Source organism: Sinohyriopsis cumingii, chromosome 2 (assembly GCF_028554795.1).
Source record: "Sinohyriopsis cumingii isolate HCF-2022 chromosome 2, ASM2855479v2, whole genome shotgun sequence".
NCBI classification, from domain to species: domain Eukaryota; kingdom Metazoa; phylum Mollusca; class Bivalvia; order Unionida; family Unionidae; genus Sinohyriopsis; species Sinohyriopsis cumingii.
The window spans coordinates 45,234,811-45,247,223 of NC_142962.1; the positions used below are offsets into that span (position 1 = coordinate 45,234,811).

At 34.6% G+C, this 12,413-nt stretch overlaps 1 protein-coding gene across 2 annotated transcripts in view; it reads left to right on the plus strand.

Annotated features, from left to right (window-relative positions):
• LOC149804756 (pre-mRNA-processing factor 39-like) overlaps positions 1-12,413 on the plus strand; it is a 54,594-nt gene that overhangs the window by 29,026 nt on the left and 13,155 nt on the right. For both annotated transcript variants that reach the window (XM_089944011.1, XM_089944003.1), the window contains exons 7-11: positions 818-928; positions 3,114-3,278; positions 3,650-3,776; positions 4,851-5,059; positions 8,102-8,161. In XM_089944011.1, the coding sequence (XP_089800137.1) occupies positions 818-928; positions 3,114-3,278; positions 3,650-3,776; positions 4,851-5,059; positions 8,102-8,161 (672 nt within the window). The remainder of the gene's footprint in view (positions 1-817; positions 929-3,113; positions 3,279-3,649; positions 3,777-4,850; positions 5,060-8,101; positions 8,162-12,413) is intronic.

Here is a 12,413-nt window from a genome sequence, read left to right on the forward strand (position 1 = left end):
ATAGTGTGAACTGCACTATAAACTGCCACACTGCAGACATCATAGCGATATGACTGAAAAATTGGTTAAAGCTACGTTAAAAATCTAAATCCCATCACATCACACTTTTTTTAAATAGGACTTGTAATTGTGGTCATGGTATTGATATTTGTGTGATAATCATTAATCATTCCATTTTATACATAAACAGATTGATGGACAGGTTGACTGAATTATTGTTGAATAATAGCTATTGACTTGCGCAAAATTGAATTGATGTGGTCGAAATGCCAGACAAAAACAACAGAGAAAGCAAAAATTATTCAATTTAACTTTTTTAGCATGTGGGGTCTGGGTGCCACCTCCAGTGATAGATAAATTATGATCATTGTGACTTGTTAAATTATGATCATTGTGATCTAAATGTAAACATAAGTTGAGGCATCGATTAGGGCAATAGAGGAAGTAACAGTTTAAAAAGAAGACAATTCTGTACCTTGTAAACTGATCATTGTTAACAACATCTGTTGCAATATCAGATGCATGCTGTGCCTCCCTTGTCTCTGATTAGTTAATTTTTACATAGTAGGTTTGAGCGTGGAGGTTGACCCTGTATACAGTGGGCTATCTTTAATAAGCATTGACAGTTGTGACTATCCTTGTAGAAACGGACCTTGCTAAATAACTTGAATCCCCTTTGTTTTCACGCTAATTAATTAAATTCCCAGTCATGGTCTCAATGGTTGGTATTTCTGTAGTCATTTCTTGTAGATATTTTTGACATTATGCAAATGCTCTGTAGATAGAGACTACTTTAACATATTCTTTCTTGTTACAGTGCGACAGTGAAGAGGTTAAACTTCTGCGGGAGAAAATCATAGAAACAAGAGAAGTTGTATTTAAACAAAATGAAGAAGAGATTAGTAAAAGATGGGCATTTGAAGAAGGTGTACGTATTTTCTTGCATGTTTTACAGTACATGATAAGGTCCCACTCATTAAAGCTTGTGGAGTTCAGTAGGAGTGTCAGTTTATCCATCAGTCTCTCCTGTATCAGTAATTACCTGTCACTACAGGTACCCTTGTCCAAGCTTGTAATTCCTTCTTGCACTATGTATGGAAAGTTCTAGAAAATGTTATAAAAAAAAGAACACGGACCAAGTCTGACTTTACTACATTATAGGACCATATACTTTACTCTTTGTCTTTTTGTTGAGGAGTCCAATTTATAATTAGACATTTCACTCATGGATAATTGTCTTCATTAACTTGACTAAGTATTATTTTGGTATTTTAATTCCATTTTTTGTATTGATTTAGTGATAATACCCATGGTCCTTGCAAAATCTGCATGTTAAATTAGTTGTTGATAGATTTTAGGAGTTAATTGCACATTGCTTAGCTAGTACTAATAATAGTACTGCTACTTCATGGTGGGAGAACTAACGTGAACGTCTGTATCAGTGGAGATGCCTATCAAAATTTTGAATATGTTCCTGTCATATCCTGAAAGAAATTAAATATTCATCTGCTGCATCTCATTGCTTACCACCTTTATACAATATTTCCTTTTGGATCGTCCACCATATTAGTACAACTGACAACTACTGTTTTCAGCCTCATGTTTTAGGGAGTGCCAATTAACGACAATGCTGCCTTGTTTGGAAATATAAACAGACCATAGTAAATATTGTATGCCTTGAATACAATATCATAGAATATCCAAGCATGGCATAGTAAGCCTTATTTGGAAAATAAATAAACCAGAGAATCTCTTGCTATCTGTTGTGGTGGACATGGTACATTTAGCGTAAACATTGCAATATAACTTCCCTGATTCAGGCTTAATAACTTGATCCTTAGCCGAAAATCGGGGGAAAAAAAACGTAGGTAGGTAATTTTAATTGTAGTCATCCTTTTGACTTTGAATATAGTTTTATATACTCCCTTGTAAGGTTTTATAATCAACATGGTTGAGGCTATGACATTGTACTAGTCCTTAGCAACCAATTAAATTGTCTCTTTCTCAATGACAATAGGGTAAGTATTTGCTGCCTTTTATACATTCAGAGTTTCATTTCCTTATTTACTTTGTTATATTGGAATAATTTTTTGTAATAATTTCCATTTCACTGTGAAATTGAGATACAATTTCCATGTTATTGTGAAATTATGATATTGTATTAATAGTTTCCATTTCATTGTAAATTGAAATATAATCATTCCATTTTAGTGTGGACATTTATTTTGCTAGTTTTAGACCAGAAAAGCTTATGAGATGGCTCATATTCTGTCTGTCATTAGCACAAATTTGTTATAAGTACTCCTAAGCTACTTGGAGGATTGAGTTGAAGCTAACATGCACATTTACCACATGGTCTGGTTGGTTCTAAATGCTTACACATCCAATATAGCCATCATAGAGGCATCTTAACCTCCTTGTATTCACAACTTAATGTGACACCCAATATGGCAGCCATCTTGAAAATCTTGTCACTACTTGTCCAGAATGGATGGTCATATCATTATGGGGTTTTCACTAAAACACTTCTTGTCAGTGTTGCACTTGGGATCCCAAGGGCGGGGGGCATTGTGTTTCTCACCCTCCAAATTTGAGGGAAACATTTCATTTGGAGAAAGAAAATTGTAGTACACAATGCACTAGAAGTGCTGAAAAAAGAAATCTTATTTATTGCAAGACTTTTATCATCTTTTCAGTTTATGCTTAAATTATTGCAAGAAATATTTTATCATGTGATCAAGCAACTCATGAAATGTTTACATTTTTTAATATCTGGTTAACCTTAATCACATATTAAAAATCATGGAATTTTTGTCAGGGAATTTTCTATTCTGAACCTTGCACATGTTTAACTTCAATGTTTACTCCTTACCTGTCAGCATTTATGATAATACATATTGATTTCAAAAGAGGAATTTTAAATTAATGCCCGTCTTTATAAATAGATTGATGGCATATGCAGTAGGGATAGTTCTATTCATCTGATTGGCACCATATAGCCAGTATTGTGCTGATGTGCCACCAAATCTTGTACATACATACATTCATTTTGTCTACCTTGTACATCAGATACTCAAAGCAAAATTCACATTTACCTGTGTCCTTTTTCTCAGATCAAGAGGCCATACTTCCATGTCAAGCCATTGGAAAGATCTCAACTGAAGAACTGGAGAGACTACTTAGATTTTGAGATTCAGAATGGAACACATGAAAGAGTTGTAGTCCTGTTTGAGAGATGCATGATTGCTTGTGCCCTTTATGAAGACTTTTGGTTGAAAGTAAGGTTTATAGCTTGTAGTAGGGCTATTACTATTTCATTAGTTATTACTTACAATATAGTAAAGTATTGTTTTGTTGGCAATTCATAACCAATTTCTATACATTTTAAAATTTTTGCTTACAGGCAAAATATGTTCTCTGTCTAATGAATAAATAATTATCTTTGCATCAGAAAAAAAAACCTACCCTAGTTTTAATTATAGCTTGTAATTTATGACCAACTATGGAATAAGTTTTCCAAACATTATTATTGGTGAAACACTTTGAAGAAAGCTTTGTTCTCTGACAGGATATATTGATCGACTACGTGGTTTGCTTATAACATTGTAAAAGAAAACTGTAGACTTTTCTATATGATTACCTTTGACAGTATGCCAAATACATGGAAGATCACAGTTTAGAAGCAGTACGGAATGTGTACAAGAGAGCTTGTACTATCCATCTTCAAAAAAAGCCCTACATCCACATGGCCTGGGCAGCATTTGAGGAGAGGCAAGGTGAGGCGGAATAAACATAGTTGCATAACATTTACTTTGCATACTTATTTTCTTCCCCCACCTCAGTATGGAAATAAGGAAATTTCTGGCAGTAGGGCAAAAAAGTGAGTGATTAGGATTTATAATGTGGCTTTTAATAATTTTTTTCAGTCATATCGCTTTGATGTCTGCAATATGGCAGTTTATAGTGTTGTCTAGCACTGAGGCATCATGCCGCAGACATGTTGCATGATGTCCCACCCAGTCACATCATCTGGACACCAAGCAGACCAGTCCTAACACTAACCTCCTAATGCTAAGCACCAAGCGAGGCAGCTGTTAGTACCATTATTATAAGTTTTGGCATGACTTGTCGGGGCATCAAAAAAAAGCAATCATGTCTAAATATTTTCTACACTACTGCAGGTTTTTCTTTATAAAATATGCATGCCGACATTGAAATGGTTAAAATGTAAAATTTTGATCAATTTGAAATATTGCTGAATTGATACCATTTTTATGATTCAGCCGGGGTTCAAACCCATGACCTGCTTCCGAGGCGGATGCTCTAACCTCTAGGTGACTGGAGTAGTCTCGACAAAAAAGTGGTGGCCTTGCTTAAAAATAATGGGCCAAAAAATGAAACCTTAATTTTAGTATTCAGAACATTTACTATAGTTAGTCTATTCATATTCTGTAAATTGAAATGTTTGTCAGCACGAGTTGTGCAAACTTGGAAGGAATTTTGCCAGTATCATTTACAGTTGTCACTTGGCAGCAGGATAGAATAAAATGTCGGATAATGATTCGGGGAAATCTTAAGTTGCAGTTGTGCTTAATTTATCATCATTTCAATAGTTTGACAAAAACTAATATGTTATGGTAGACCATATGTTTCATGAATGCACTTGTATTGACTGATTCAGTGGTTGCTACAAAACCAAGACCTTGAAGAACCACCCAAAAATGTAAAGCTCCATCAACCACACATTTAAGTTCTAATGAAAATGCCTCTCTTTTTTTCAAACCACAAAATTTCAAAACCTCAGAAATATCTAAATTCACTGTAGCTGATGCAATCAGTATTCTTTTCAGGAAAGTATGATGCTGCCTGGGAGATTCTTGCTAATTTAGACAAGACGGTGAAGGGTTGTGTAATGGTTGCCATGCGCAGGATAAGTTTGGAGAGGCGAATGGGAAATCCAACTGACACAGAGAATCTTTTCCAGGAATATGTAGAAAATTCTAAAGACAATCACACTAGAGCGTTCTTTAGTCTCAAATTTGCCAGATATCTATTTAAGGTAAGAAAAGTGTTTGATGACATTTACATAAATGTAAATTCTCATATTATAGATTAAAAAATTACTTTGTTGAGGGTGTCCTAGTGGAAACTTTACATAATGATCACATGATAGCCCATTCTTGCAAACCTCTCACAAGCTATTTTCTTTGATTTGTGAAAGTGCATTCATCCACAAATAATTTGTGTTTGATGAGGAACACTTCCATTGTAATGCTGACTTTAGTTGTTACACTGCTTTACTTGACAGATACTTTGTAAAATTTTGTCATTAGCGCGAGCAAAATAATAATAATAACATTCAGTCAGGGACTAGTCTCCCTTGAGGTCCTATGAAGAAAAGTATAACAGTCTGCATCATAAAAAAGACAATAGTAATTATGATTTATTTTTAACAAGTCTTTGGTATTATAGATACAAAATTCTATTTTAATCTGTTCATAACACACATTCTCATGATATCTCTTAAAAACTGTAATATTTTCTGCATGTGCTGTGAAGCTTGTTCCACTCTGTTTGAGTATTGGAAGCTTTTTTAAAATTGCCCTGTTCTTAGTTTTGGTGAAGGAAGGTTTTCATGTGATGTTGATTGCAATTTTGGATGATACAAAGCTTGTCAATATGATCAGCCCATTGTAAATTATTGTCTTCAGGCACATCTACAAGCTTTTCATGTTTGACATTTTCTGACATTTATTAATATATCCCCAAAGTCGTGCATTTTGTTTTACCTTCATTAATTACCACCTTGTTTTGTTATGCTCATTTTTGAACTTGAGACCTGTGTCTTTTCTTGTTTGGAGAACTTCATTATCAAAACTAGATGTAACCAAGGTTGCAAACAAATATGTATTTGTGGATTCATTGATTTATGCAGGGGTCTTAAACACACATCCCACCAAGCCATATCCTGTGGCTTGCAAAATGATTAGCGCCACAAGGTGTCATGAGAGATATGAATGGTGGTGTGGCCCTTGGGCCATAAAAAATGCCTTCATGAAGCCCTCAGGGTTGTTTGAGTTTGAGACCCCTGGTTTAATGGAAGATCGATAACATAAATAAGAAAGAGAAGAGAGCCTAAACAGAGTCTTAAGGGACCTCTGAATTAAGAGTTTCCAAGCTTTATTACCAGTGGTTACTTGATGAGACGTTAGATGTAATCCAATTTAAAGAAGACATATAATCTGTAACATTTCAAATTTTGAGCAGAATTTCATGATCCACTCAGTCAAACGCTTGTGAAGTTGAGGAAACAATGCCAGTCAAAGATTTAGCCACTGCTTGTAGCCAAAAGATCTGTTAATTTGGCGAGTTCTAGTTGGCACAAATATTTTCAAAATCCTGATTGGGCCTTCATATATTTACATAGCTACTTGCTTTTCAGATAATTTTGATAATATTGGTAGAATTGATACTAGTCTGTAGTTCCTAGAATACTCCTTTTATTATTTCTAGAAGATATGTGTAAACTTTGCACATTTCATGGTATCTGTAAAGTTACCACTCATCATGCTTAAGTTTGTAATGTGTGTTAATGAATTTGTTATTATTGGTGCAGATATTTTTCAGAAACTATGGACCAATACCATCCATTCCAGAGGATTTATTAATGATCAGCTTATTGAGCATATCAGAAACCTAGGATTCACTAACATTAAGTACCAAATACAATGTCTTTTTGCCAGAAAACAAAAATGTACCTTTCAGTGCATTTGGTTAAGGTTTATTATTTGCTTGCGACTGCTTAGGTGGTCTAAGCGGTTAGAGTGTCTACCTGGGATGCGATATGTTGCAGGTTCAAACCTTGTCCGAGTTGTACCAAAGACTTATAAAAATGGTACTAACTGTTTGGCACTCAGCATTAAGTAGTTAGTGGTCAGCCTTGTGTCAGGATAGTGTGTCTGGGTGGAACATGATGCCACATACCTGCAGCAATGAGAGTCCAGTGCTAGACATCACTATAAACTGCCACATTGCTGGCATAGCAATATGACTCAAATTGTTAAAGCTACGTTAAAAAGTCCAAAACACATGCACTTTTATTTGCCTGCATTTCCTAACCTCTTTGTAAATTATCATCTTGAGACCATTCATTCTAGGCATCCAAGGCATCTGCTCTAACCTCTAGGCCATAGGAGTTTTTCCAATTATGGCATGTAATATACAGTTTACTCTTTTTATGCTCAGATTGTCTTTTTTTGCAACCCACTCACACTCTTTGTTTGCCTTGTGGTCAAAGTCAGTTGCAGAAAACTCTGAATATTTTTTTATTGGTTTATATTTCTTAAAGTCACTGCCAGAGATTCTTCTTTGGATTAACTATTATGAAGCTGACAATTCATTCCATGACTTGCTTCTTTGCACCTTTGGATTAACTATTATGAAGCTGACAGTTCATTCCATGACTTGCTTCTTTGCACCTTTGGATTAACTATTATGAAGCTGACAATTCATTCCATGACTTGCTTCTTTGCACCTTTGATGGTGAGGTCAAGATCACTCTTAAAATATTGGCATTAAGGTTTTGTTTCAGGTGTTTTCATTTACTTTTATTTCTTAATTCCTATGATACATTTTCTTCACACTTTGGATGAAATCAGTATGAAGCTAAGACAATTCTCAGCCTTTTGATGTTGAGGTTATGGTGTCCTGATTTGCTTGAATACTTTAATCGAGGGCTCAACAAAAGTCTATGCATTTTTGCTTGACAAAGAATTCAGGAATGGAAGTTCAAGATGTATGCTCAAATGAACAGATTACAGGTTTTGGAAGAATTCAGGAATGGAGGTTCCAAGATGTATGCTCAAATGACTAGATATGGGGTTTTGGAAGAATTCAAGAATGGAGATTCCAAGAGGTATACTAAAATGGCTAGATTTGGGGTTTTGGAATCAGTCATGGAGAAGTAATCTGCTGGTAGAGAACAAAATGATTGACATGATTATGCTATATCCTTTCATACTATGCAATTATGTGTGACCATACATGTATCACTTTAATATTAAGTAAGGGAAAAATCAGCTAAGTGTACAAATCATTTCAGATCACGGGAAATCCAGAGAAAGCCAGACAAGTTTTGAATGTTGCCATAGAAAAGGATCCGGTATGTATTGACATATTTCCATGTATTAAGTTGAAAGTCTTTCATCACTTGATAGTGTGCTGTTTAGAATGAGTGATGTAGATTCATATTAATGGGGTGATGCTGCCTTGTTAAACATGGGTGCTAATCGTACAAATTGACTCTCACTTGAATTGAATTTGTCCATGTACGAGAATTTGCTTAAAGAAATCTGAACGCCTGCAAATAAAATCTTGCCGTGTTTTGCTCAATATGAGGTTGTTTACTTTAGTTTTGATCACAGGGTGCTTTTTTATATGTCTTGTGGCATTTTCTGCGGTTTTTCATATTGCCTGACTCATATGAAAATAAATCCATTCAGGTGTGCTGAGGACACTGGCTGGTTTTAAGTTGACATGGTTTCCTCAGCCACATTTTGTAACTTGGATACTGAATGTGTCATTACTAACTTGGCATATGTTCATACTTTGGGAAACTTCTTTGGGATAAACTGATTAAATGGAAACGAATGCAGTTTATTGGGAAAAGAGTCAGCTTGGACTCTTGACTGCAAATGATTCCCCCCACCACCACCACCACAAAGTAGGGTATTATTGTACTTTATGATAGTATCTTTACACAGTTATAGCTATTTATTTGCAAGTAAATGTATTTTTCTTCATCTTTTCTAATATTGTTATTCTGCCATTTGAATATGTTAAACATGTGGAAACATGGTGAAATAAAGTTTGGCTGTCAGTAGTATTGCCATATAAAAGGACCTTGAATTTTTGTTTTCTGCATAACATTTTTTTATTGACTGCTCCGGTGGCCAAGTGGTTAGAGCATAGTCCTTGGATGAGTGAGGTCATGGGTTTGATCCCCGGTTGAGTCATACCAAAGACTTACAAAAATGGTACTAACAGCTGCCTCGCTTGGCACTCAGCATTAAGAGGTTAGTGTTAGGACTGGTTGGCCTGGTGTCAGGATAATGTGACTGAGTGGGACATCATGCTACATGTCTGCGGTATGATGCTCCAGTGCTAGACAACACTATAAACTGCCACACTGCAAACATCGTAGCAATATGACTGAAAAATTGTTAAAGCTACGTTATAAATCCAAATCACACACACATTATTTTATGGCATTTCATAAAAAAATATTTTATTTATACATTTTGTATTTTTATCCTTTGATAAAAAGTAATACCTCAACATGATTTTCTCTGAAACACTTCCAAATTTAATTACCAAGAGTAAAATAACCCATTGTCTTAGCAAAAGAACCCTGTGAATTATAAATTCACTTAGTGTGAAAGCCAGTGTGGCAAAGGAAAAGAAATTAAAAGGATGTTGATTGAATATTTTAAGATCTTGGTTGAATTTGATTATTAGCAAGGTAATATACATATATATTATGCCTCTTTTTTTTTTGCAAAGAATTTGTATTGGTCTCGAGTAAAATCTATAAATTTACATGGCAAAAAGTTTCAGAGAACAGTTACATGTTTTGTGTTTGTAATACTTTATAAGCTTGCTTGATCAGCTGTAAAATTACGTAAGTTAACACTTTCGCATATATGCCAACTATTATGCTTTTTGGCATGATCTTTATGCTTTTTCCACCAAATTATCTTTTTATACTAGACTATATGGATTATGCCTTTTTGTTACATCAAGAAAAATTTTAAAAATAAAGCAATAAAAAGTAGCTTTTGTCCCTGTTATCGTCATCTCTTTAATTCCACTCGTGTAAATCTGAGAATATTTTTATAAAGATGACTGTACAAGAATAGCATTAGAGTACATACCTTGTTTGCTGTTTATAGCAACTGTATATCACCCATTTCCAAGAAAACAGATGGATTTCTGCAATTATGAACTTTGCTTCACAGATTCATTATTTTAATAAACCAGTTAGCAGACCAGACTATACTTTTTAGAAATTGGAGCTAGATGTTAAGCGAAATGCTTTACCATGTGTTTTTATGGATATATATTGATTGCTTTATCTTGTGTTTTTATGGATATATATTGACTGCTTTACCGTGTGTTTTTATGGATATATATTGACTGCTTTACCGTGTGTTTTTATGGATATATATTGACTGTTTTACCGTGTTTTTATGGATATATATTGACTGCTTTACTGTGTGTTTTTATGGATATATATTGACTGCTTTACTGTGTTTTTATGGATATATGACTGCGTTACCATGTGTTTTTATGGATCTATATTGACTGCTTTACCGTGTGTTTTTATGGATATATATTGACTGCTTTACCATGTGTTTTTATGGACATATATTGACTGCTTTACCGTGTGTTTTTATGGATATATATTAACTGCTTTACTGTGTGCTTTTATGGATATATATTGACTGCTTTACTGTGTGTTTTTATGGATATATATTGACTGCTTTACTGTGTTTTTATGGATATATGACTGCTTTACCATGTGTTTTTATGGATATATATTGACTGCTTTACCGTGTGTTTTTATGGATATATATTGACTGCTTTACTGTGTGCTTTTATGGATATATATTGACTGCTTTACTGTGTGTTTTTATGGATATATATTGACTGCTTTACTGTGTGCTTTTATGGATATATATTGACTGCTTTACCGTGTGTTTTTATGGATATATATTGACTGCAAATTTAGAGCAGATGGATATTTCCTAATGTGAAAACATGTACGATCAAGAAGAAAAAAAACTCCCAAATCAACACTACTTTACAAACTTTAAAAGAAAAATACTAGAGTTATGCAGTACAGCACATTGAGCACCTGACCATGATTAATGCAGAATTCCAGTTCACAATCATTTAGCGAAAGGTATACATGTAGAAAAGTTGATGCAAGTACTGAATATAAATAATTTTAAAGTATATTTTGTGTTTGTTTTCTGGTTCTAATCCTTACGGATTTTGCCCTTTGTTACAAGAATTTTGATGAGCTATAGAACCAGGTTAGTAGTAAAAATTTCTTTTTCATATATTCTGCAATTCTGGCATGTAATATATGGATTGCACTATTTATACCGAAATCACTATTTGGCCACTTGTAATAGCAATAATTATGCTTATACCTCGAGGAGGGGATGGCATGTATGCTGTCACACACGAGTGTTCTACTGAAACTTGGATCAAATATTAACGATATTTTTAAAGCTTGTTCTTAGACATGCTAGGACTACCCATCTTTCATAGTTGTTTTGTCTCACTGCAGTGAACAGAAAACTACATCGGAATAACACTGCATATTACAGAACACTTGTGATATCTTGACAATATTTGATAAAGTGCTACTTGCTTATCTACCTGTACCTATTGGACGGGCTTTATATATTTCAATTCCATATGGAAATTTATAGAAGTAGAATTTTCAAGTTTCACTACTTGCAATAGAGACCCCTTGATTTTGGTGTTTATACATCCATCTTGAGAAGTTGCTAACATGAATATCTTGACATAGATTTGGTAGTTGTTTTCAGCACATGATAGGCTATGCATGGTGGCCAGTATTAATGGTGGAGGAAGAACCCGAGAAAACCCCAGGAAGAACCACCGACCCACGAGAAGCTACTGGCAAGCTTTCTCACATACCCACATTGGCCGAATCCTAGACTTGAACCCACACAGACAGGTGAGATGGCAGTGATCCATAACGGAGAGCGCTTTGGACCACTCGGCCTCTCAGGGCCCCTGTTAAATTTGGTAGAGATGCATCTGCAGATAGCCTGAATAGATTTTCATTCCATTTTTCTATGACATGACCTCTCCTGTGTGAACTTGTGACCAAAACAGTGTAGGTTTGAATCTTACTATTGGTTATCCCTGGGTCGGCTACATTGGGGTGTCTTTGGGAAAGACTCTTTTCTTCAGTTGCCTCAATTTGCTTATTTTTTTCCTTTGCTTGAAAACACCAATCAGATGCTTTTCCAGGTTAGGTTTCCAGCAACTCTCTTATTGCCAGGAAATTTTGCAGCCTTTAAAAAAATGGCAACTTTTGCTGATTATCATCTGTTAATGGATGAGGAATTAAACAGGTTGCCTATAACAAAATTTGCTCTGAATCATAATTTGATTCCGTATTGGGATCCATGTTTCAGTGCATACAATTTTCATTCCATGAATTATTTCCATGCCTTCGTTAATAGATTTTACTTACAGGCAAGGAAGTCATAGCCATGAAGATTATGAAAACTGTTATGAAATAGATTGAAGGTATGACAAATTACAAATTATTTCAAGCAAGGTATAGAGTTTCTCGCCACTTTAGTGTT